Source organism: Leptonychotes weddellii, chromosome 11 (genome assembly GCF_054177405.1).
Source record: "Leptonychotes weddellii isolate Sample4059 chromosome 11, ASM5417740v2, whole genome shotgun sequence".
Taxonomy (NCBI): Eukaryota; Metazoa; Chordata; class Mammalia; order Carnivora; family Phocidae; genus Leptonychotes; species Leptonychotes weddellii.
The window spans coordinates 9,597,405-9,622,387 of record NC_138379.1 but is presented as its reverse complement, the minus strand read 5'-3'; the positions used below and the strand labels follow the sequence as shown (position 1 = coordinate 9,622,387).

Genomic DNA, 24,983 nt, shown 5'->3' with positions numbered 1-24,983 from the left:
GACAATTCATCAACAAGTGGGAAACTCCTTTCGAAAGAGGGTGGGAGAAACACAAATTTTAGAGACAGGTGGAGTTTGCTTCCTTTCCCAATCCCTTAGTATGTTACCGTGGGCAACACAGTCTTTCTGTACCTCAGTTTTGGCACTATAGAATTGTTAACAGGATAAAGGTTAATAGATATCAAAACAAAACACTGTCTACAGTACCTAGAACATAATGGATATTCCATAAGTTTCAGTTCCTTTATATCTCATGAACATAGGTACTGGGATTTGTTTTCATGTACATCATCTATTTATTTTGTCTTTACCACCTGCTTCTAATCAAATTGACAAGAAAGGAGGTCTTATGGAAAACCAGATTGAGCCTTTACCAGGATCCAGGGCCTGGATATGCTCTAGAATTCTAAGACTCTATGACTCAATGACTGTGATTCTGTGGTTCCAGGAGTGAGGAGAGCTATCACTAAGGCTCATTGGTAAGGACTCCATGTGAAACTGCTGGAAGACCATGATTTTAGCGGCAATGTTCAATCACTCACTCTTCTAACAGAGTTCTACCATTGAATCATGGAGTCATCATCCGAGGTCAAAAGGTCAACCCAAGTCATTACTATACAACCAAATGATACAGTACTGACTGCATTTCCGTATGAACCTCATACCTCTCTGTTGGATTTCCTGAAGGGAGAACCAAAAGTCTTAGGGGTAAGTCCTCTCCCATCCATGGGTTTTCCTGGAAGGGAGAAAAGAAGATATTTTTCCAGGTGTGTCTGCATGGGTGTTTTTTCTGGAAGGGATTTGATTCCCCTTCTTTTCTCTTACCTTTTGTCTATAGTGTTTCCTTCTTGATTAATCATAAAAACCTCTAAGTCACTTGCTTGTACAAATAATTTGATCTTCAGTAGAAGAGCCAATATGTAGCCAATAATACCATTTCCCTAGATTTTGATTAACAAGAGAAATAAAAGTTCTGCTTAGAAATGCACACAGTGTGCCTTAGAAATGTCTTATTTATAAGCATGTCTTAGAAATGCTTCTGGGGGCTTATTTAACTCTGAGAAATAGAGTGTTTGTTTGTTTATTTATGTATTTATTTAGAAAGCATCTTTCTTTTTTTATTTAAATTCAATTAGCCAACATACAGTACATCATTAGTTTCAGATGTAGAGTTCAGTTAATCATCAGTTGCACATAACACACAGTGCTCATCACATCACCTGCCCTCCTTAATGCCCATCACCCAGTTACCCCACCCCCCCACCCACCTCCCCTCCAGCAACCCTCAGTTTATTTCCTATTGTTAAGAGTCTCTCATGGTTTGTCTCCCTCTCTGATTTCTTCCCATTCAGTTTTCCCTCCCTTCCCCTATGATCCTCTGCGCTGTTTCTTAAATTCCACATATGAGTGAAACCATATGATAACTGTCTTTCTCTGGTTGACGTATTTCACTTAGCATAATCCCCTCCAGTTCCATCCACGTCAATGTAAATGGTAAGATTTCATCCTTTTTGATGGCTGAGTAATATTCTATTATAGATATAGACCACATCTTCTTTACCCATTCATTTGTTGATGGACATCTAGGCTCTTTCCACAGTTTGGCTATAACTTCCTAACACTGAGGAAATCCTGGGGCTATTTCATGAGGAGTTTGTACTGCTCTCTGAATCCTAGCAGAGAGGATGCCTGAAACTTGGTGTAATTTTTCCAAATATTTTATTGAGGAGGTGACTTCAGGGTGTGGTGGCACCTCCCTTGGAGCTAAAAGCCATTCGTGGAGAGGTTAGACTTCCCTATTGTGCTGTTATAGGCATTGGGACTTCTTTGAAAATTATATTCAAAGCTCCATAGTGAGCCACAAGGTAGACAAAATATTTTTCAATCATAAATGTACCTAAAGGAGGGCTGTACACACAGTTTTCATCCCTGGTACAAGAGGAAAATCATCACTTGTGGTGCAATGCTGTAGAGTTGTGGCCTGGGGAAAAACCCAGAATGCTTGAGGAGAAGCTCTGTCCTGAGAAGAGCTGCTAACCCCAAGACCACCATGGTGCAGACTCCTAACAGGCTGATAAACCCACTGGATTACTCTCACCTCTAGGCAGGCCCTTGCCTGAAGAGCAGAGACATAGAACTCACCCCAGCTTCTCCACTCTAGATCAGCAAACTTCAAACTTTTAGAGAAATGGGCTGAGCCGTAACTCCAAAAGCATATATTGGATGTGGAAAATGTGTGTGCTGGGGGTGGGGATAAAAGTAGGATGCTGGAGCTAGAAAAGGAAAAAAAGGTAAGGGTGAATAGTTTGCAGTCTCTGTCCTCAAGAAGCTTGCAAGTTTACAGTTAAATCTGTCTGGTGCAAGGTAAATTGGTAATACAGGGGATATAATAGGTAGTGCAGGATGAGAGTGAGGAATGTGAACTTGCAGGACCCCATGTAAGTGTGATGAGGAAAGAGACAGTGGACTTTCTGCAAATCTAAAGGCAGTTGGCACACAGAAGAGGAAGGCATTCATGTGGAGGGAGGTGTGACATAAGCATAGCGGGATGCCCCAGGGATCTGGAAGAGTCCAAAGAGGCTGGGGCACTTGTGATCTCATGGACCCATTTCTTTCCTCACAGGCTATCCAGATCCTGCTGGCACTGATCATTGTGGGCGTCGGAACTATATTTGCATTTAATTACATCAATTTCTCCCAGAAATTTCCCCTCGTTTTCCTCACAGGATATCCGTTCTGGGGAGCACTTATTGTGAGTACTGTCAGTTAGGAGCTTTTGACAAATTAGTCAACTGGTTTGAACTGCCTCAGGTTCTGGAATAATGAATCCCATGAATATGGTCCCCAAGGAGACCAGATAACCAGTCCCTTCTGTGGCAAGAGGAGTGGCTCCATTTGGTCATTGTATTACCATCATTGCAGTAATAATGCTCTTAGGTGTACAGTGTTTAAAAGTTTCCAAAGCCCTGTGTGTAGAATAAGTCATTTGCTCCTTACTACCAATGGGAGATCAGATGGGCAAATATCCTACCTTCTCCTTTGCAAATACAGAAATGGAGTTTGAGAGTAGATAATTTTTGAGTATAGTTGACACACAATGTTACATTAGTTTCAGGTATACAATATAGTGATTTGACAAGTTTATACATTATGCTAGTTCACCACAATTGTAGCTACCATCTGTCACCATACATCTCTACTACAGTATCACTGACTGTATACCTTATGCTATGCCATTTATTCCCATGACTTACTTATTCCATAACTGGAAGCCTGTTTGTCCCTCTCCCCTTCACCCATTTTCTCCATCCCCTACCCCCTCCCCTCTGGCAACTGTTAGTTTGTTCTCTGTATTTATAGGTCTGAATCTGCTTTTTGTTTGGTCATTCATTCTTTTTAGATTCCACATATGAGTGAAATCACGTGGTATCTGTCTTTTTCAGTTTGACTTATTTCACTTAGCATAATACCTTCTAGTTCCATCCATGTTGTCTCAAATGGCACAATCTCATCCTTTTTATACCTGTGTAATATTCCACTGTATATACCACATCTTCCTTATCTATTTGTCTATCAATGGACACTTAGGTTGCTTCCATATCTTGGTTATTGTAAATAATACTGCAATAAACATAGGGGTGCATGTATCTTTTTGAATTAGTGGGGTTTTTTGTTTTCTTTGGATAAATAATCAGTAGTGGAATTACTAGTTCATATGGCATTTCTATTTTTAATTTTTTGAAGAACCTCCATACTATTTTCCACAGTGGTTATACTAATTTACATTCCCATCAACATTGCGTGAGAGTTCCTTTTTCTCCACATCATCATCAACACTTATTATTTCTTGTCTTTTTGATTTTAGTCATTTTAACAGGTGTAAGGTGGTATCTCAATTATGGTTTTGATTTGCATTGATTAATAACATTGAGCATCTTTTCATGTGTCTATTGGCCATGTGTATGTCTTCTTTGGGAAAAATGTCTATTCAGGTCCTCTGCCCAGTTTTTAATCAGATTGTTTGCTTTTTTTGGTGTTGAGTTGTGTAAGTTCTTTATATATTTTGGATAGTAACCCCTTATTGGATATATCATTTGCAAAAATCTTCTCCTATCCAGTAGGTTATCTTTTAAAATTTTATTGATTGTTTCCTTCACTGTACAAAAGCTTTTATTTTGAGTTAGTCCCAATAATTTTATTTTTGCTTTTGTGACACCCCTGCCTTAGGAGACATGTCCAGAAAAATGCTTCTATGGCCAATGTCAGAGGAATTACTGCCTGTGTTCCCTTCTAGGATTTTTATAGTTTCAGGTTTAGGTGTTTAATCCATTTTGAGTTTATTTTTGTGTATGGTGTTAGAGAAAGTGGTCCAGTTTCATGTAGCTGTCTAGTTTTCCCAGCATCATTCATTGAAGAAACTGTCTTTTCCCCATTGTTTATTCTTACCTCCTTTGTCACAGATTAATTGAACATACAATCATGGGTTTCTTTCTGGGCTCTCTATTCTGTTCTATTAATCTATGTAACTATTTTTGTGCCAGTACCATACTGTTTTGATTACTGCAAGTTTGTAGTATATCTTGAAATCTAGAACTGTGATACCTCCAGTTTGTTTTTCTTTCTCAAGATTGCTTTCGCTTTTCAGGGTCTTTTGTGGTTCCATACAAATTTAGTACTTTTGTATTATTTGTTCTAGTTCTGTGAAAAATGCTGTTGGTATTTTGATGGGGATTACATTGAGCCAAGACATGGGAGCAACCTAAGGGTCCACAGATAGGTAGGCAGACTCTTTACGTTCCAGATAAAGAAGTGGCTGAGATAACTATAATAGATTCAAGCCCCCACATCAACCTTTAGAGAGTTCTGCCATGAGAAAGTCTCCTTCCATTAGCTAGAGCAGACACAGCTCACCCATCCCTTCCCTCCACCAGGCCCAGAGCCCAGAATTATCTTTCTATTTAGAGCCCAGCAAAACATCTGGGTGGTATGTTTGGGACCTTAAGGAGGCGCCTGCCTCTTCCAGCTGACCCTGGCAAAAGGGGTGTTGTTCAGTGCTAAGTATGCCCAACACAATATTTCATCTTACATCAGTGCCTACTCTTCCTCCTTGATGCTCAGATGGAAAGACTATATGGTCAAGGGGATTCACAGACATATCTACTATAATATAATCTCCAAAGGAAATTATAATATATAATATTGCAATATAATTTACTTTGGAGATTATATTACAAGGGAGTCAAACACATCTCCTGTTAACTTTTATTTCTTTTCTTCTTAACAGTATGTTATTACAGGATACCTCACAGGAATCAATGACAAGGAAAAATGTCTGGTAAGTTACTTTTGTGACTTCTATGTAATTTATGACTTTCTACTTGTTTTACATCATCTTTGTATGTAAAGCCTTTAGTAATAAAGGATCTCCCAAGAAAATCTTTAGACATCAAATTTGCAGTTCAGGGCATTCCTATTTGCGAATGTCATCCTTCTACTAGTTCCCATTGCCCTGGTCAAGTAATCTGAGAGTTACTTGTTGGAATCCATTCTACATTCCTCTAACTCAGTGGTTCTTAACTGGGAATAATTTTGCCTCCTCCCCCCAAAATATCTGACAGTATCTGAAGACATTTTTAGTTGTCACAACTGGGTTTGCAGGGTACTATTGTTACCTACAGGTAGAAGTCAGGAATGTGTCTAAACATCCTAAAATGCACAGAAAAGTCTACCATAACAAAAAATAAATGATCTAGCCCAAAATGTATGTAGTGCAAAGTTTGAGAAACCCTACTCTAACCAAAACCAATCCCAGGATCATTGTAATCTCCCTGCCCCTCACCCCTGCCAACAGAAACTTTTCTTTGGGACCTGCTCAAAGTCTGAAGGAAAGAGTCTGATATTGATGCCAGATCATTCTGGGATGGAATCAAGGCTATCACTCATTGCTGTGTCAACTTGAAGGGAAAAGTACTTACTTCAAAGGGTTATTCTGAGAATTTAGTAAGATATTATGTATAGGGGCACCTGGGTGGCTCAGTTGGTTGGCTCAGGTCATGATCCCAGGGTCCTGGGATCGAGCCCCACATCGGGCTCCTTGCTCAGCCGGAAGCCTGCTTCGCCCTCTCCCACTCCCCCTAGCTTGTGTTCCCTCTCTCGCTGTCTCTCTCTCTCTGTCAAATAAATAAAATCTTTAAAAAAAAAAAAAAAGACAAAGGCTGGGCATATTCTTTGTAAACCATGAAGCCCAATACGTATGGGGGATTGCTTACTTAGAAATCTTAGTCCATTAAATGTCCTACGGGAGCCAGAACAGAGCCCAGAAAGAGCAAAGGACTGAGGATAGAGATAGAATATCTGTACGTGCCTGTGCATTTTCTACCAAAATGCCTGTCTGTAGTAAAGACCTGTGCTTGGGGTAAGCATTTGTCATAGGTATACTTCCAAGTCCTGCCACACTAAGCCACAGCTGCTCCCGGATTGGACAGGCTGTGTAGATGCACCACTGCTTTACGCATCACAACAGACATACACAAGCAAGATACAGTAGCATCTACTGAATTGAGATATGAGGCTTTTCTTTGTTTTTCATCTAAAAAAGCAAGAGCAGGGCGCCTGGGGGGCTCAGTTGGTTAAGCGACTGCCTTCGGCTCAGGTCATGATCCTGGAGTCCCGGGATTGAGTCCCGCATCGGGCTCCCTGCTCGGCGGGGAGTCTGCTTCTCCCTCTGACCCTCCCCCCTCTCATGTGCTCTCTCTCTCTCATTCTCTCTGTCTCAAATAAATAAATAAAATCTTTAAAAAAAATAAAATAAAATAAAATAAAATAAAATAAAATAAAAAAGCAATAGCAGTGCTGGGAGTAGGTATGAATAAGACAGTTCCCCCTTCCTGGCGTTTTCCTTTCCTTTAAAGAGTGACTGAAGGGAATTTGGTGGGGCAATCTGGACTTTTTATAACTTCCATGTTGAGACACTGAAGCCAAGAATGGAAACCATTAAACCCCAGTCTAAATTTGCTGCCATCAGTAAATATTCTAGTGATTTGGTTGGTTACTGTTTGAATCCCTGGGGCAATGAATGTAAGCCACACAAAGGCAGGACCTCATCTACCGTGTCGATCTTTGTGTCTCATGGGCCTAATGCAGTGTTTGGACACATAGTTGGGGCACACTAAACACTTGTTAAAATAAATGAATAATTGGATACTGCCCTAAAATGATGTTATTCTCATTTTTGGAGGTAAAAACTGAGATTTCCAAGAGATTAAGTTACCTTGTACAAGGTCCTACTTCAACAGGACTCAAAATTAGGTCTAATTACAAGGCGAAGATATCTCCTAACACACCATTTTGCTTGTAGATTACGAAAGACCATGCGTTAGGAGAAAATGAAAGTTTTCTTTAGCATTAACCATAGAGCACTCCTTCTTCTCTACCTGTTCTCTTTCTTGGCTTCCTGGCTCATTCTAAATCTTAGTTTGTCTCTTGACTTCAATGAGTCGGTATTTAACTTATCATGCCTTTCAGACATACCGACCTGATGGAGCACTTCATCCCTGCGGGCTATCTGGAAAGACAAAGGCACTAAGAATGTCTTCCAAGGTATTTTTGGTTCGGTTCGGTTTTTATTTATTTTAATATTATTTTAAAAACTATTTTTCAGGGACAAGGTGTCACGGCCATGAACGTTATCAGTTCCTTGGTGGCGGTGGCTGGGATTACTCTCACCATTATCAGCTACAAACACCAGCACAAGTACTGCCAGATGCCTTCCCTCGAAGGAATATGTGTTATAGGTAGAACTCTTTTCAATGTAAGTGGTCCTACCCTGCACGGTGAATCTGTACAGTCTTACCTGAACTGTGTTAATGATGCGTCAGTTCATCAATTTCGATCCCAATAATGGAAGTTGAGTTAGCATTTGAGCTGACTGTTGAGAAGTATATTGTGATTCAGGACCTGAATCCTGGTTTTGTAAGTTCTCTGAGCCCCAGTTTTCTGTGTGTGGAAAATGAAGATGATAAGAATACAGCCTGCACTGGGTTGTCATGAGGATTACTCAAATTAGAACACTGTCTGGCACAGTGTAAACAGTCAATAGGTTTTGGCTATTACTATTAGTACTGACATGGATTGGATTAAATTTTACCTTTAAAGAATTAGTGAGGAACAAAATGACCTAAATCGGGGCACCTGGGTGGCTCAGTCGGTTAAACGGCTGCCTTTGGCTCAGGTCATGACCTCAGTGTACTGGGATCGAGCCTAGCATTGCATCAGTCTCTCTGCTCAGTGGGGAGTCGGCTTCTCCCTCTCCCTCTGCCCCTCCCCCAGCCTGTGCGGTTTCTCTTGCCATCTCTCTCTCAAATAAATAAATGAATAAAATCTTTAAAAAAATAAAGTTTACTCAATTAATACTTAAAAAAATATAGTGGGAGCAGATGTTTGAGCCACTTAATAAAGTATTTTAACAATTTTAGAACATAAGTCATTTATACACAAATGTAGCAATTTTATTCATTACAGCCCATGAGATATATCGTTGCCAGGAAATACAACTGTAGGTGTAATTTTCAGTATTTATCTAATAAGCATTCAATGACATCATTTTTATGCATGTCAATGACTACAAAAAGCCTTGCCCTTTACTTCCCCAAGTAAATCCTGGGCTTTCATTTTATTTCTGTCAGCCACATCTTGAAGGCTTGGTCCTAGAACGTTAATGAGATTTGACCTGTTTGGATGGAAGTGAAAAAGAATCATGGGAAGTTGTCTCCCCCAATAAAGAAGTAAAGAGAAAGGAGCTATCAGTTCCTGGATATGAGATTTTATTTAATCCTCACAATCACCCATAAAAGCGAGCCTAAGAACACTCTCCTATGTTCTGAGATAAACTCCAGAATTAGACTCAAAAAAAGTTATTAAGAAAAGCCAGAAAACTGTATGAGGAATACAACCCTGTCCTAACTGGGCCGAGACATACAACATTATAATCCATTACTCTTTTTTCTAGTGGATTGGAGACCACTACTGTACATTATGTTAGTATGTATCAGGAAGAAACTGTATGCTGAAAGATTTTTGACTGTGCATGGATGGCAACTGCAGGATTAGTTTCTATATACAGAATCAGGGAGAATCCGTTCCAAGATCTCACGTGTCTGACTCCACAATTCCTTGGTGTAATTTAAATGTCACAAATAAGCTTTAAAAAAAAAAAAAAAAGCCACAGTCGTTAAGCGTCTGCCTTCGGCTCAGGTCATGATCCCAGAGTCCTGGGATCAAGCCCCACATCGGGCTCCCTGCTCGGCGGGAAGCCTGCTTCTCTCTCTCCCACTCCCACTGGCTTGTGTTCCCTCTCTCGCTGTGTCTCTCTCTGTCAAATAAATAAATAAGATCTTTAAAAAAAAAAAAAAAGCCAGAACAGTGGGCTCTAGACATCTCATGAATGGACCTCTGTCTCAAAGATAATCCACTGTCTGCACTATGGCCAGAGCCATCATTTAAAAATGCAAATCTGAGCACATTATGCAATGGCTTCTTGTGGAACACAGAATTAAGACCCAAATCTTAAAAGGCTTACAAGACTCTATAACACCTACTTTGCCTACCATTTCCAACATTGTTCCAGGTCTTTATCCTTCTTACTCCACACATCTGGGACTTCCTCAAATTCCTTAATGTGTTAAATACCCGCTGCCCCAGGACCATAAGACCAGCTTTCTCTTGCTTCCAATGTTTCCCAGCCTGGTGCCTACCCTTTTCCACCTCCCCAATTAAAACTCCTCCTCGTTCTTGAACCTCAGTTTAAACTTCACTTCATTGAGGAGTCCTTCCTGATTGCACCTCTACCCTTCTCAGTGCTGGCCTGTTTGGATCTCCCATTACAGTAGTACATAGCTCCCAATACTTTTTCATGGCACTTGTTCTAACTTAGTTAAGTAAATAATTGTCTAATTATGTCTAGTGCCACTGTTTGCCTCCCTTATTACGATATAAGTTCCACAATGACCAGGAGCAGGTCTATCTTGTCCAACAGCAAATTTACGGAAGACACTTCATACATTTCAGTTTTACCAACAAATAGGGGAATACCTAAGCTTCTGAATGTGTTGCAGGGAAACCAAGGTTCAGACAGACTGTTACTTGGCCAGGTTAAGTGTGGCCTGACCACAACCAGCTCTTCCAGTCTCCCCAGCCCAAGCTTTCTGGACACCATGCTATTTCTTACCCTGCTTTTTTGATCTACTACCTTAAAGCAGTGTGCAAAACAGCAATCTGTGGGCTATATCCAGCCTGCAGATATGTTCTATTTGGTTCACACAAATGAATGAATAGCTGGAAAATTTCACAAAAATATGCATATCCAGGAGCGCCTGGGTGGCTCAGTCATTAAGCGACTGCCTTCGGCTCAGGTCATGATCCTGGGAGTCCTGGGAGAGAGCCCTGCATCAGGCTCCCTGCTCAGTGGGAAGCCTGCTTCTCCCTCTCCCACTTCCCCTGCTTGTGTTCCCTCTCTTGCTGTCTCTCTGTCAAATAAATAAAATCTTTTTAAACAATATGCATATCCAGCTTCCTTAGGGAAAAAAAAAAAAAGACATCATGGGGCCCATGTTCCCACATGGCAACTATTGTTCAGAACTGATTAATGGACACATTCTAGGAATACCCTTATTCTCTACTGTCTCCCTCCTAACTGTTCCACTCATTTGGGATGGTTGCCTAGCTCCTATAAGCATTGGAGTTTGTTTTCTCTGCTTATCAGAAAGACGTAAGATGAAAATTGTTCAATCACTGATGGCTATGGAAGCATCTAAAATGTGGATTTTCCCCTAGGTGGTCATACAGTGTAAGTAGTTCTTGGCTTATATCTTTAATATGATACAGCTTTCATTCCAAATGCCATATATTTATCCTCATTATCTGCAGGGAATTTTGTCAGTCTTACTGATCATCAGCATAGTAGAGCTCAGCATCGCTGTGACTATCGCCTCCTTCAGAAGCAAGTGCTGGACAAACTCTGATGAGGTGCGTTCAGTGTTGTTTTAAGAACGGGTTCCCACTGGCACACTGCAGGATGACCTCTGGTCTCTTAGTTGCCCGAGCAGTATTCTCAGATGCTGAACTAAAACTTCTAAGGTGAAGAGGGTCAAGGAGAGATAAGCTTAACATTGATGGCTCACTCCACACTTTGAGAAAACTATGCTTCTTTTTCCTACCCTCTACGGTATCCAGTAGACTCTGTTCAGACATAGCTCCTTATCTCCCTGACAAAATATATGAAGAGAAGCGAGAAGCAGACTTAATGGGAACCCATATTACTATGTCATGGGGAGCTTATACCTGGGCCATAAGGGTGTGTGAGACAATCCCCTCACCAGAGGGGAAGCAGAGAAGAAAAATATTTAACAGCGATACTCATCAAAACTATCAAGACTCCCTTATTTTACCTATGAAAGAACTAAAGCACAAAGAGTATCCTCTCCAGTGTCATAGAACATCATGGTTCTGACTAAAATAATGAGGCTCCAGAACCCTCTCTCTAAATCCCAAAAAACAGTTCCACGCCCTGTGTTATGTGGAGTTTTTTCTTTTTTACATCAATTTTATAGAAGTATAATTTACTAACAGCAAAATGCACCCATTTTAAGTGTACCTAATTCAAGGAGTTTAGACAAATTGTAAACCCCTGTTTAGCTACCATCATAATCAAGATATAGTGAATTCCTGGGGTGCCTGGACGGCTCAGTTGGTTAAGCGTCTGCCTTCGGCTCCGGTCATGATCCTGGGGTCCTGGGATCTAGCCTGGCATCGGGCTCTCTGCTCAGCAGGGAGCCTGCTTCTCCCTCTCCCTCTGCTGTTCCCCTTTCTTGTGCTCTCTCTCTCTCCTCAAATAAATAAATAAAATCTTAAAAATATATATATAGTGAATTCCTATCATCCCAAAAGATTCTCTGGAACCTCTTCACAGTCACTATCTCTGTCTTGATAGTTTTTACTTGTTCAAACTTCCTATACATGGATCATAAATAGTACTTTTGTGTCTAGGCTTCTTCCACCAAGCAACATATTCATGAGCTTCATCCATGATGTTGCATGTATCAATACTATGTTCTTTTTATGTGAGGGTTTATGTGAGGGTACGTCACAATTTGACTATCCATGTACTTCCTGATGGGCATTTGGTTGCCATGAACATTTGAGTTCATGTCTTTGTGTAGACATATGGTTTCATTTCTCTTGGAGCATCTTATCTAGGATTTGGTTGCTAGGTCAGATGGCAAGTGGATGTTTAACTTTGTAAGAAAATGTCAAACAGTTCTCCAAAGTGGTATATCATTTTGCATTCTTATCAGCAATATGTAAGAGGTATATAACATTGATGGTTCACTCCACCCTTTGAGATAACTATGCTTCTTTTTCCTGTCCTTTCTGCTATCCAGTCATCTCTGTTCAGACATAGCTCCTTATCTCCCTGCCAGGTTGCCCTATATAATCACCAACACTTGGAATTGCCAGTTGTATTAATAATTTTGCTCTTCTAGGGGGCACATAGAATTTCATTGTAGTTTTAATTTACATTTCCCTGATGACAAATGATGATGAGTTTTTTTTGTGTTTATTGTCCATTTGTATATCTTTTTTTTTTTTTTTGGAGATGTGTCTGTTCAAATTGTTAGCCAACTTTTATTGCATTATCTTATTGAGTTATAAAAACTTAAATGATTCTTAATACAAGTCCCTTTCTGAGATATGTGTATTGCTAATATTTTTCCCAGCTTTGGCTTGCCTTTTCATTTTCTTAATAGTTTCTTTCAAATAACAAACTTGTTGAAGTCCAACTTATGATATATTTTCTTTTATAGTTAGTCCTTTTCGTGTTCTAACAAAGCTTTGCCTATACTAAGATTGTAAAGATTTTCTTCTCTATTTTCTTGTAGAAGTCTTATAGTTTTAGCTTTTGTGTTTAGGTCTGTAACAGATTTCAAGTTAACTTTTACATATTATACAGCTGTGAGGTAAGAAGTTCATACACCCTCCCACCATGGAGATATTCAGCTATGCCGATGCTATTTGTTGAAGATGCACTGTTTTCCCCCATTACCTTGGCACCTTGGTTGAAAATCAATTGACCTCTTAATTATAGGTCTCTTTTGGACACTATTTTGTCCCATTGATCTGTATGTCTATCCTTCCACATATTCCACACTGTCTTAATTTCTGCAGCTTCAGTATAGTAACCTTTATTTATTGTGGTAAAATGTACATAACATATGATTTATCATTTTAGCCATTTGTTAAGTATACAATCCAGTGGCATTAAATATATTCAGAATGATGTGTAACCATCACCATTATCTATGCCCAAAACTTTTTTTATCACCCCAATACAAACTCTGTACCATAAACATAACTCCCCTTTCCTTCTCCTTCCAGTCCCTGGTAACTTCTAGTCTATTTTATGTCTCTATGCCTACTTTCCATTATCTACTGATTATTCTAGATAATTCATAAAAGTGAAATCATATAATACTTGTCCTTCTGTATCTGCTTTACTTGACTAAACATAATGTTTTCCAGGTTCATTCATATTCATCTATAAAAATTTCCTTCCTTTTATAGATGAACAGTAGTCCATTTTTGTGTATATTCCACATTTTGTCTAGCCATTCATCTGTTGATGGACACAGCTTTTTTGCACCATTTGGCTATTGTGAATAATGCTGCTAGGCACACTGGTATACAAATATCTGTTCTAGTCAATTCTTTTTGGATATATATATATATCTAAGAGTGTGATTCCTTGGGTCATATGGTAATTCTGTATTTAAACTTTTGAGAAACTGTAAAAATGTTTTGACAATGGCTGCATCATTTTACATTCCCATCAGCAGTGCACAAGGGTTCCAATTTCTCCACATCCTCGCCAACATTTGTTATTTCCTTTCTTTTCATTATAATAACCATCCTAATGGGTATGCAGTTTTAGATATCTCATCGTGATTTTGATTTTAATTTCCCAGAATTAGTGATGTTGAGTAGCTGTTCATGCACCTATTGATTGTATATCTTCTTTGGAGAAATAGCTATATAGTCCTTTGCCCATTTTTAATTGGGTTGTTTTTGTTGTGGTGGTTGTTGTTGAACTGTAGGAGTTCTTTATACATTCTAGATATTACCCCTTAGTATATATATGATTTGCAAATATTTTGTCATTTTGTAGGTGGTCTTTTCCTGTTCTGGCAGTATTTTTCTATGCATGACAGTTCTTAATTTTGATGAGGTTCAGTTACTACTTGTTTCTTTTGTCTTTGCTTTTAGTGTCATATCCAGGAAATCACTGCCAAATCCAACGTCATGAAGAATTCCCTCAATATTTTCTATGAGTTTTATAGCTTTGGCTACTTTTAGCATAAGATCTTTGATCCATTTTGAGTTCAATTTCATATATGGTGTAAGGCAAGGCTCCAAATTGATTTTTTTGCATGTGGATATCCAGTTTTCCAGCACTATTTGTTGGAACTATCATTTCCCCCACTGAATGGTCTTGGCCCTCTTGTCAAAAATCAGTCTATGATGGGGCATCTGGGTGGCTCAGTCGGTTGAGCAGCTGCCTTCAGCTTGGGTCATGATCCCAGGGTCCTGGGATCGAGCCCCATGTTGGGCTCCCTGTTCCTCGGAGAGCGTGCTTCTCCCTCTCCCCCTGCCTGCTGCTCTGCCTACTTGTGCTCTCTATCTCTCTGTCAAATAAATAAATAAAATCTTTAAAAAAAATCAATCTATGAGGGTGCTTAGGTGGCACAGCTGGTTGAGCATCTGACTGGTTTCAGTCAGGTCATGATCTTGGGGTCGGGGGACTGAGCTCTGCATCAGGCTCCATGCTCAGGGCAGAGTCTACTTGGGATTTTCTCTCCCTCTCCCTCTGCCCCTTCCCATGCACTCTCTCTCTCAAATAAACAAATCTTTAAAAAAATCCATCTACCATACACGTGAGGGTTTATTTCTTGACTCTGTATGCGACTCCATTAGTCTGTAGGTCTGCCTTTATGCCAGTACCATACTGTCTTAATTACTGTGGTTTTGTATTAAGTTTCAAAGTTGGGAAGTGTGATTTTTTTCAACATTATTCTTTTTCAAGATGTTTTTTGACCATTTGGGTCCCCTGGAATTCCATATGAATTTGAGAAATGATTTTGCCCTTTTTGAGAAAAAGGCTGTTGGAGTTTTGATAGGAATTGCATTTAAACTGCAGATGGCTTTGGGTGGTATTGGCATCTTAACAATGTCAACTGTTCCTATGATGAACACGGGATGCCTTTCCATTTATTTAGACCTACTTTAATTAACTTCAGCAATATTTTGCAGCTTTTAGCACAGAACTCTTCCATCTCCTTGATTATATTTATTCCTCAGTACTTAATTATTTTAGGTGGTACTGTAAATAGAATTGCTTTCTGAATCTTCTTTTCAGAATGCGTATGGCTGGTATACAGGAACACAACTGACTGTCGTGTGTTGGTCTTGTATGTTGTACTTTGCTGAATTTGTTTTAGTTCTAACAACTTTCTTCAGTCCTTGTCATGTTCCCTATATAGGATTAGGGCATCTGTGAAAAGAAATAGCTTCACTATTCATTTCCAATTTGGATGACTTTTACTTTTTTTTCTTGTTTAACAGTCCTGTCTAGAGCTTCCACTACAATGTTGCGTAGCAGTGGTGAAAGCCGGCATTCTTATCTGGTTCTTGATCTCAGGGGGAAACATTTCATGCATGGTGGGTTTCTACATTCTCCCATAAATACCATTGTTTTTAAATATCAAGAAAACAAAATAAACCAAAAAACCCAAAAAACAAAAATAGCTGGAAGTTGAATAATTTTCTCTAGAAGTGGTTGCAGCCAGTATGGATTGAAATAATGGCATCTAGCCTCTGTGCCTACACATCAGTGATCAGAAACAGCAATCTGCAATAAGAATACAGAAACCTGATATGTGAGGGGCGCCTGGGTGGCTCAGTCGTTAAGCGTCTGCCTTTGGCTCAGGTCATGATCCCGGGGTACTGGGATCGAGCCCCGCATCGGGCTCCCTGTTCTGCAGGAAGCCTGCTTCTCCTCTCCTACTCTCCCTGCTTGTGTTCTCTCTCTCGCTGTGTCTCTCTGTGTCAAATAAATAAATAAATGATCTTAAAAAAAAAAAAAGAAAGAAACCTGATACTTGGAAGACATGATTCTAATTGCCCACCCTGGCTCCAGCAACATGGGCTGCCATCTCCCATGTCAGGGGCTCGGAGTGGGAGATAAGTAGTCAGTACCATGCTGATGGCTTAAATTGACTGACATAACCTATGAATTTACCAGCCAACCTTTCCTCTGGAAGCTGCAAATGTTCACATAGACTCCAGAGTTGCAAAGTAGTTATTTCAGAGTATTTCTGCCAGTACAATTGTGGTCTAGCTGAACAGACAGATTCCAGGAGCTTCCTATTCTGCTTTCTTCTCTTATGTTCCCCTAGAATAATTCTTAAAATCAGATAGTGTAAATCTTCTAACTTTTTTGTTTTCAAAATCATTTCTGGCTGTCCTACATCCTATACATTTCCATATAAGTTTTAGAATTAGTTTATCAATTCCTAAAAAATGTTACTGGGATTTTGATTGGAGTTTCACTAAACTTATAAATGATTTAGGAAAAATTTACTTATTAGTAATATTTAGTCTGCTTGCCCATGTCATAGAATATGTCTACATTTTCTTACATCTCCTTTCATTTGTCTCAGCAATATTTTATAGTTTTCAGTGTATAAATCTTTTGCATATTTTGTTAAATTTATCCCTAAGTATTTCATGTTTTTTCTTGCTATCATACATATATTTTAAAACTTTATTTTCCTAACATCTATTCCTACATATAGAAATGTAATTTATTTTTATATACCGGTATACTAAGACTTTAATAAACTTATTAATTCTAGTAGCTTTTGTATAGATTTCCTAGAATTTTCTAAGTAGACAATGGTTATACCAGTAAATGAAAACATTTTTATCTGCAAATTTTATTCTTTATTTTTCTTGACTTATTGTACTGTGTAGAGCCTCCAGGAATTTTTTTTTTTTAATGCTGAGTATACCCAATCTTTTCTTGTTCCAAACCACAGATTGAAAAGTTTTACATTTTACCCTTAAATATGATGTTACCTATAGGTTTTCATAGACTAAACTTATCCTCATTTGTAGAGAACATTTTATCATGAATGAGTATCAACTTTTATAATTTTTCATCTCAAGCTTGCATTTTTTATTATATTATCTGAGCCCAGGTATTTGATGTATTGTTCTTTTCTTGATACAACCACAGAAGAGTATGAAACTTTTTAGGAGCAATATTAAAACAAATTACACTGAGTAACTATTCAATTTAATTCCACAAAAAGGGCTTTTTAATGGCATAACAATGTGCAAAGTACAACAGAGAATGCAAAGGTACTATGCAATATGCACCGTGATCTCAAGAAGAAGAAAGGGAAAGGGAACTCTTAATATTTACAGATCAACTTCTCTGTGCCAATCACCACGCCCAAAGCATTATTTTATATAGTCTTCAGTCACAGCCACCCTGGAGTAAGGTGTAACCACTAATAAGTGGTTATTATAAAGAAGCATGTATTAGAAATTAGAATAGATTAGATGGAGAGAAAAGCACAGGATCTAGAATTCAACTGCAGTATATACTCCTAGCTTCACAAGTTAGTAGCTCTGTGACACTGGTTGGAACCTCAGTTCTCTCAAATAACCTCATAGGAATACAATAACTATTACTTGAGATGACTTTGGAACCTGTCTAGCACCTGGTAATCACTGATGAATACACTTAAAATCCTGAATAAAGTTAAAGAAATTATAATTCATGGCTCCAAATCTTTTAACAAACAAATGAAAAAATTACTATTCAAATGAAACAAAAGTTTGAGGGTGAGTAAAAATGCAGAAATGTCCCCTAAAGGGCTATTAATCCTCACATAAATAGCCTTCCAACGGCGATAAAATATAGATGTGAAAACCAAGTAGGAGGGGAATGACAATGTGTAGTATAAGAGAACATGAAGACTCATTTTAGGCCAGCCATCAATCAAATAGGTAAACATAATTAGGTCATTTAATCACTCAGAGTTCCAATCACTTCATCAAATAGAACAAATAGTCTATTCTGACTCTGTGGATGACCTTAGAAAGGACACAGGCTGACAAGACTCAGTAGACTGGTCTGTAATGACAAACCCTCCCCCGCCCAAAAAAAAGAAAGAAAGAAAGAAAGAAAAATTGTGAAGAATGGGAAGCATTGGCTAAAGGTGGTATCAGCTGCCGTCATTTAGTTGTTTAAAAAACTTTTTAAGCTCAAGCTCAAATTTCCTGGCCTAGTGTCTTGGTACATTCATGCTGCTATAACAAAAAATACCATGGACTGGGTGGCTTGAATAACAAAAATTTCTCAGAGTTCTGGAGGCTAGAAGTCCAAGGGCAGAGGGCTAGTCGATTCAGAGCCTGGTGGGTGCCCACTTCTTGGTTCATAGATGCTATCTTCTCATTGTGCCTTCACAAGGAGGGAAGGGAAAAGGCGTTGTCTGGGTTTCTTTTTTATAAAAGTACTAATTCCATTCATAAGGGCTTCACCCTCATGATCTAATCACCTCCCAAAGGCCCCACCTCTAAATACCATCCCGGTGGGGATTGAGTTCAACTTATGAATTTAGGGGGAACACATTCAATCTGTAGTATTCCATCCCTTCCCGCTCTCCAAATTCATGTCCTTTTCATATGAAAAATATATTGTTTCCATCCCAATAGCTCCAAAAGTTTTATCTTGTTTCAGCATTAATTTTAAGTCAAGTCCAAAGTCTTATCTAAATATCATCTAAATCAGATAGGGGTAAGACTCAACATATGATCCATCCTGAGGCAAATTCCCCTCTGCTTGTGAACCTATGAAACCAAACATGTTATGATACCAAAATTCCAAAATACAATGGTGCATTCTTCCAAAAAGGAGAAATAGGGAAAAAAAAAATAATAAAGTTCAAGTCCCAATTAAGTCTAAAACCTAACAGGGCAAAACAAACCTTAAGGCTCACGAATAATCCTCTTTGGCTCAGTGCTCTGACTTCCAAGCTCACTGTGGGGGTGACATCACCCCTATGGCTCAGCAGGAAGGCCTCACGGTAGCTCATCACCTGAGTTCTGCCCCTGCAGCAGCTCTCTTCCTGGGTCCTCTGGCTCTCCTGGGCTGGAGTCCCATGTCTATGGCTCTTCTGGGTTGGGGTCCCAAGCCCATGTCTCTGTCAGGCAGCACTATCTTTTGAAATCTCAGTGGAGGTGGTCATTATCCCACGGCTCAGCTGGTCACAGCCATGCAGCAGCTCTCTGCAGTGGCCTACCTCTGAGACACTGAGAGGGGGCATTCTGGCTCAGCTTGAAACCAGAGAGGTGGTCCTATCCTTTGAAACCATTCTTCTCCCAGGGCCTTTTACTCTGGGCCCGTGATAGGAGTGGCATCCCTGATGCTCTCTGAATCACCTCTGGTGTCATTCTTCCATTGTTTTGGAGAATAGGTTCTGGCTATTGTTGAGATGGCTGACCTATACCAATTTCTTCATCAAACAAGTCACTTGGTCATGCTCCTAGTGTTCTCATTTTTTGCAATATGGTTAGACTGGGAATCTTCCAAGCCATTAAGTCCTGCTTCATTTTTGCTTAACAATTCCATTTTTAAATAATTTCTCTCTTCTCACATTTTACTTCTAGCTGTCTGAAGGAGCCAAGGCTCACTTTCAACACTTTTTAGAAATAGCTTCAGCTAAATTTTATTATTTATTTCATAAAATACTTATTATTAATTATTAATAATATTATTTACTACATGAAATTTCATCATTTCATTCACTATTGCAAGTTCTACCTTCCATAAAACACTAGAACACAAATACAATTTGGCCAAGTTCTTTGCCACTTTATAGCCACGATCACTTTTCTTCTAGTTTCCAATAACATATTTCTCATTTCTGTCTGAGACCTCATCAGAATGACCTTTATCTTTCATATTTCCACCAAAATTTCATTCAGGATTACTTAGGTATTCTCTAAGAAGACTGAGGCTTTATCTATGGCTCTCCTTTTTTCTTCCTGGGCCCTCGCCACAACTGCCCTCAACAGTCCATTCACAGCAATATAAGCTTTATCTAGTATGCACCTCCAGTCTTCTCCAGTGTCCAAACATTACCCAGTTCCAAATCTGCTTCTACATTTTTAGATATTTGTTACAGCAGCACTCCCACTTCTTGGTATCTATTTATGTCTTAGTCCATTTGGGCTGCTATACCAAAGACAGAGTGGCTTAAACAACAAATATTTATTACTCATAGTTCTGAAAGCTGGGAAGTCCAAGATCAAGGTCCTGGCATATTCAGAGTCCTGGTTCATAGCTGGTAATTTCACTGTGTCCTTGAATGGAGTAAGGGGCAAGGGAGCTCTTTGGGGTCCTTTTATAAGGGCACTAGTTCCATTTACAAGGGCCCCACAGCCCCATAATCTAATCTCCCTCCCAAAGAGTCTACCTCTAAATACCATCACATTGGAGATTAGGTTTCAACATATAAATCTGGAGGGACACAAAGATTCAATTTATAGCACCTAGCATAATATCTAGCAATATCTAACTGCTTACCATCTGCCATCACACAATGCTGCATCATAACCTCGTGTTTTGGTACCCACTGTTTCTTTCTACCTGGATTTCAACTCTTATCTTACTTTATCTGATCTTTTTGCCTAAGGAATTCCTACTCATCCATCAAGACATGGATCAAATAGCACTCCTCAATGAAGCATTTCCTGGCACTCAAAATTAGGTCATCTTTTACATTCCCATAAAGCACTTAGTATCTATTTCTATAATAGCATTTGCTAAATTGTATTGCTATCTATTTATATCTTGGTATACTTACCATTGTGAACACCTTATAGATGAGACCTACATCAAATTATTTTTTATCTCCAGTATCTAGTTCATCTAGTAGGTGAACAGTAAACCATTATGAAACTGAATATATGGGGACACCTGGGTGGCATGTTCAGTTAGGTGTTGGACTCTTGGTTTCAGCTCAGGCCTGATCTCAGGGTCATGAGACTGGGGAGCCCCACATTGGGCTCCACACGGAATCTGCTTGAGTTTCTCTCTCCCTCTTCCTCTGCCCCTCCCTACTGCTCTTTCTCTCACTGAAATAAATAAATCTTTTTTAAAAAGCCAAAAAAACTGAATATATGAATACCAAGTGGATCATTTTAAATTTCTGAGATGCCTTATAATATTAAGTATGGAAAGAATATTTCAGACAATCTTAATCAAATGCCCCTTTTCAATATTTGAGATAATAGTGGGTGATGATTTGTCCAAAATAAAACCAATGAGTTGATGGCAAAGACAGTGCTAGTAATATTTATTTCTGTTTGTATCTGTTTTCTGACCCCTTGTGTAAGGCAGAGATGAAAAATCATTTGGGAATACAAGAAGAAAAGAACATCAAAAGTTGGCTGTTACAGTAATGTTTTCCCTACCCCTTGGTTTTATAGATTGTATTTTTCTTGCCTTCGGATGTTACTCAAGACAGTGAACTATCTGCCCCTGAAGAAAATGCTGCAATACAATTTGAGCTTCAAGAACAGTCTTCCACTGGTGATTCAACAGCAAACAAGCAACCTGTTTTCATTGGAGGCTATACTTTCTTCAAGTTAAGAATCTCAAGAAATCCTGTAGCCTTTCAACATTCAAGGAGGAGAGGCAGCAATATTTACTATACATCTTCTGCATCTGTGCTGGATGAACATAAAAATATCCCTCCACCTTCACAACATCATGAAAAACAAACTAAGCTGAAATCTTTGTCTCCCACATCAGAGAAAAAGCCCACAGAAAATACTCCATACACTGAACAACTGAAAGACGAAGACCTAAAATCTGCTATCGCACAACCCCCAAGAAAGCAAACCCAAATGGTGCAGTCCCTAGCTCCACCACTCCAAGTTTTTCCATCCTATTCCATAAAAAAACTCCAAATGTTACCACCCAAAGACTTGCTGTCCCAAGCTCTGCCAGTACAAGCCCCAACACCCTATGTCACACAGCCTCGTGGCCAGACATCGGAAGACATGCCATACCAAGACATATCATCCCAAGACACACAATCCCTAGACATTCCATCTCAAAATGTACCATACCAAGACATGTCATACCAGAATACACCATACCAAGACATGCCATCTAAAAACATGGCATCCCAAGACATGATATCCCCATATCCACCATCCCAAGGCATAACTAACCAAGATCTGCTTTCCCAAGTACCAGCTCTGCCAGCACAAGTCATGCTATTTGAAGCTCCAACATTCCATGCTGCACAGTCCTCTAATATAAAACGCCTAGATCAGCAGTCCCTTCAACATCAAAACCAGCAATTTATGCAAGTAGCATATCAAGACATGCAATCAGAAGTCAAGTTATTGACCCAAGAATGGAAATCTAAGGAGGAATTCCACAGCAGGAAATCCTCAAAGTGGCAATTCCTAGACTGGCAAAACAAAAATCATCCATCTCTAAAGTCACATAATTTAGAGCAGCAAAACAAAGCCTTGCAATATCCAAAACAGAAATCCCCAGACCTGCAAATTCAAGGCCAGCCATCTCCAAAAAGGAAATCCCTAGACGAGCACATCAAGGACTGGCTATCCCCAAAGAGGCACTCCATAGCTAAGCAAATCCAAGTTAAGCAAGACAGACAGCAATACCCAGATCAGCAAGCTGAAGGCCAGCTGGCTCAATGGGAACAACCCAAAAGGGAACAAATCCCATATGTACAAGGTGAAGATCAACAGGACAAAGAGAAGCAATCCCCAAAGAAACAACACAAAGATAGACAAGATAGAGCTCTACAGGTTTATAAGGGGCAATCCCTCATGAAACACACCCAGCAAGCTGAAGACCTGCAGGTCCAAGAGCAGCTACATCAAGATGGGCAATTCCAAATCCAGGAATATCAAGGCTGGCAATTTTCAGGCCAACAATCCCAAGATTGGAGAGTTCAAAGCTGGAGAAGCAAAGATTGGAAAGTGCAGGAAATGCAAGTAGATATGCCACATTCCCTAAAGTGGGACTCTCAAATCCTGCAAACCCAAGATCTATTAGAGAAAGAATCCCTAAAGCAGACAGCTCTACAACAAGAAGCCCAAACTGTGCATGCCATAACTCGACATCAACAATTACAAAGCATTCCATTTCAAGACAGTCAGTATCAAGATAAGAACCGACAAGACCTTAAATCCACAGATATCCAAAAAGAAGATATGCAAATAGACACCATGCAAACAAGAGACAACAAACCAAAAAACATGAAACTTGAGAGCCAAGACCTATACAACCTGCAGTCAGAAGACAAAAAGCCAGACTTTAATTGTTCCTCCCGCCAAAGCTCAATACAAGACACACATTTCACTTCTATGTCTGATATAAATTCAGAACAAGATGTGCAGAAAAACATTTCAATTTGCTCAACTTCATACCAAGAAGATACTACTTTAACTTCTACCTCATGTTACCCAAAAGACCAACAGCAATCTGAAGACTCTGACTAACGCAAAATCTACCCAAATGCCACACTGCTCCTAATTATGGAACCAAAATAAGGAAAAACAATATAGTCTCCTCCAACCTATGTTCTCAAGTATAGTTGCTACCTTATTCACTCAGCAGAAAACAAAGGTCATGCATAACACTCAAAGGATTTGTCCTTAATTAAAATAAAATGGCAACAAATATTAATGCTATATCAGAACTTTCTGGGTTTGAAGGAGTAATCCACATTTAAACTCTGTTACCAGTGTGAGTGTTTCAATCTATGATCACCAATTCATTTTACAGCTGAATACATTTTTTATTGAAGTATAGTTGACATACAATATTAGTTGCAGGTATACAACGTAGCCTTCTGACAATTATATACGTTATGAAATGCTCACCACAGTTAAGTGTAGTTACCATCTGTCACCATACAAAGTTATTACAATATTATTGACTATATTCCCAATGCTGTACTTTTCATCCCCATGATTTATTTTAAAACTAGAAGTTTGTACCTCTTAATCCCCTTCACCTATTTCACCCACCCCCCCAAACCACCAGTTTGTTCTCTATTTATGAGTCAATTTCTGTTTTACAGTTTAATATTTAATGGACCTACTTTTCTTTTTTTTTTTTTTAAGATTTTATTTATTTATTTGAGAGAGAATGAGATGGAGAAAGAGAGCATGAGAGGGGGGAGGGTGAGAGGGAGAAGCAGACTCCCCGCTGAGCAGGGAGCCCGATGCGGGACTCAATCCTGGGATTCCAGGATTATGACCTGAGCCGAAGGCAGTCGCTTAACCAACTGAGCCACCCAGGCGCCCCATAATGGACCTACTTTTCTATGGTGCTAAAATTCCTTGCGTCCTCCTCTATGTATTATAGGGGCTCAGTAAGTCAACCAGGAAGAAGTCTATGTAGGCTCTCAAAGGGCTCAAGAACCAAGAGTCAGTGAGAAATAAAAATCAATCCCACTGCTTTGCTGTTTCCAATCACCCAATTTACTCCTCCCTCCACAAATCTATGTTGAGGATATATACTCTAAGTTTGTTCTGTTATTAATGAGATATAATGTGGCAATGGGTAGACTGTAGTGTATAGGGAGAGAATAAAACATACCTAGGGACAGGAAAGTAGGAGGCAGGGAATGGCAGAGATGCAGATGTAACAAAGTATGACAAACTGTGATATACTGAAGTTCTACTCACTTCCGTAAGCCTGGACTCACTTCTAATTTATCAAACCTTATGACCTCAATGGTCAAAGGAAATTGACCTTGGTAGTCAGTTTTGTGGTCAAAAGCCATCAGTCACCCTGCATCCTCCAAGGC

The 24,983-nt window shown here is 39.3% G+C and overlaps 1 protein-coding gene across 1 annotated transcript; it reads left to right on the top strand.

Moving 5' to 3' along the window:
• Nucleotides 1–570: 570 nt before the first annotated feature.
• Nucleotides 571–23,766, top strand: MS4A14 (membrane spanning 4-domains A14). The gene is made up of 6 exons (XM_006743370.2): nucleotides 571–708; nucleotides 2,624–2,752; nucleotides 5,285–5,335; nucleotides 7,661–7,810; nucleotides 10,924–11,022; nucleotides 21,613–23,766. The coding sequence occupies exons 1-6, from the start codon at nucleotides 571–573 to the stop codon at nucleotides 23,665–23,667; spliced, it is 2,622 nt and encodes an 873-aa protein (XP_006743433.2). The 3' UTR covers nucleotides 23,668–23,766.
• Nucleotides 23,767–24,983: the final 1,217 nt, after the last annotated feature.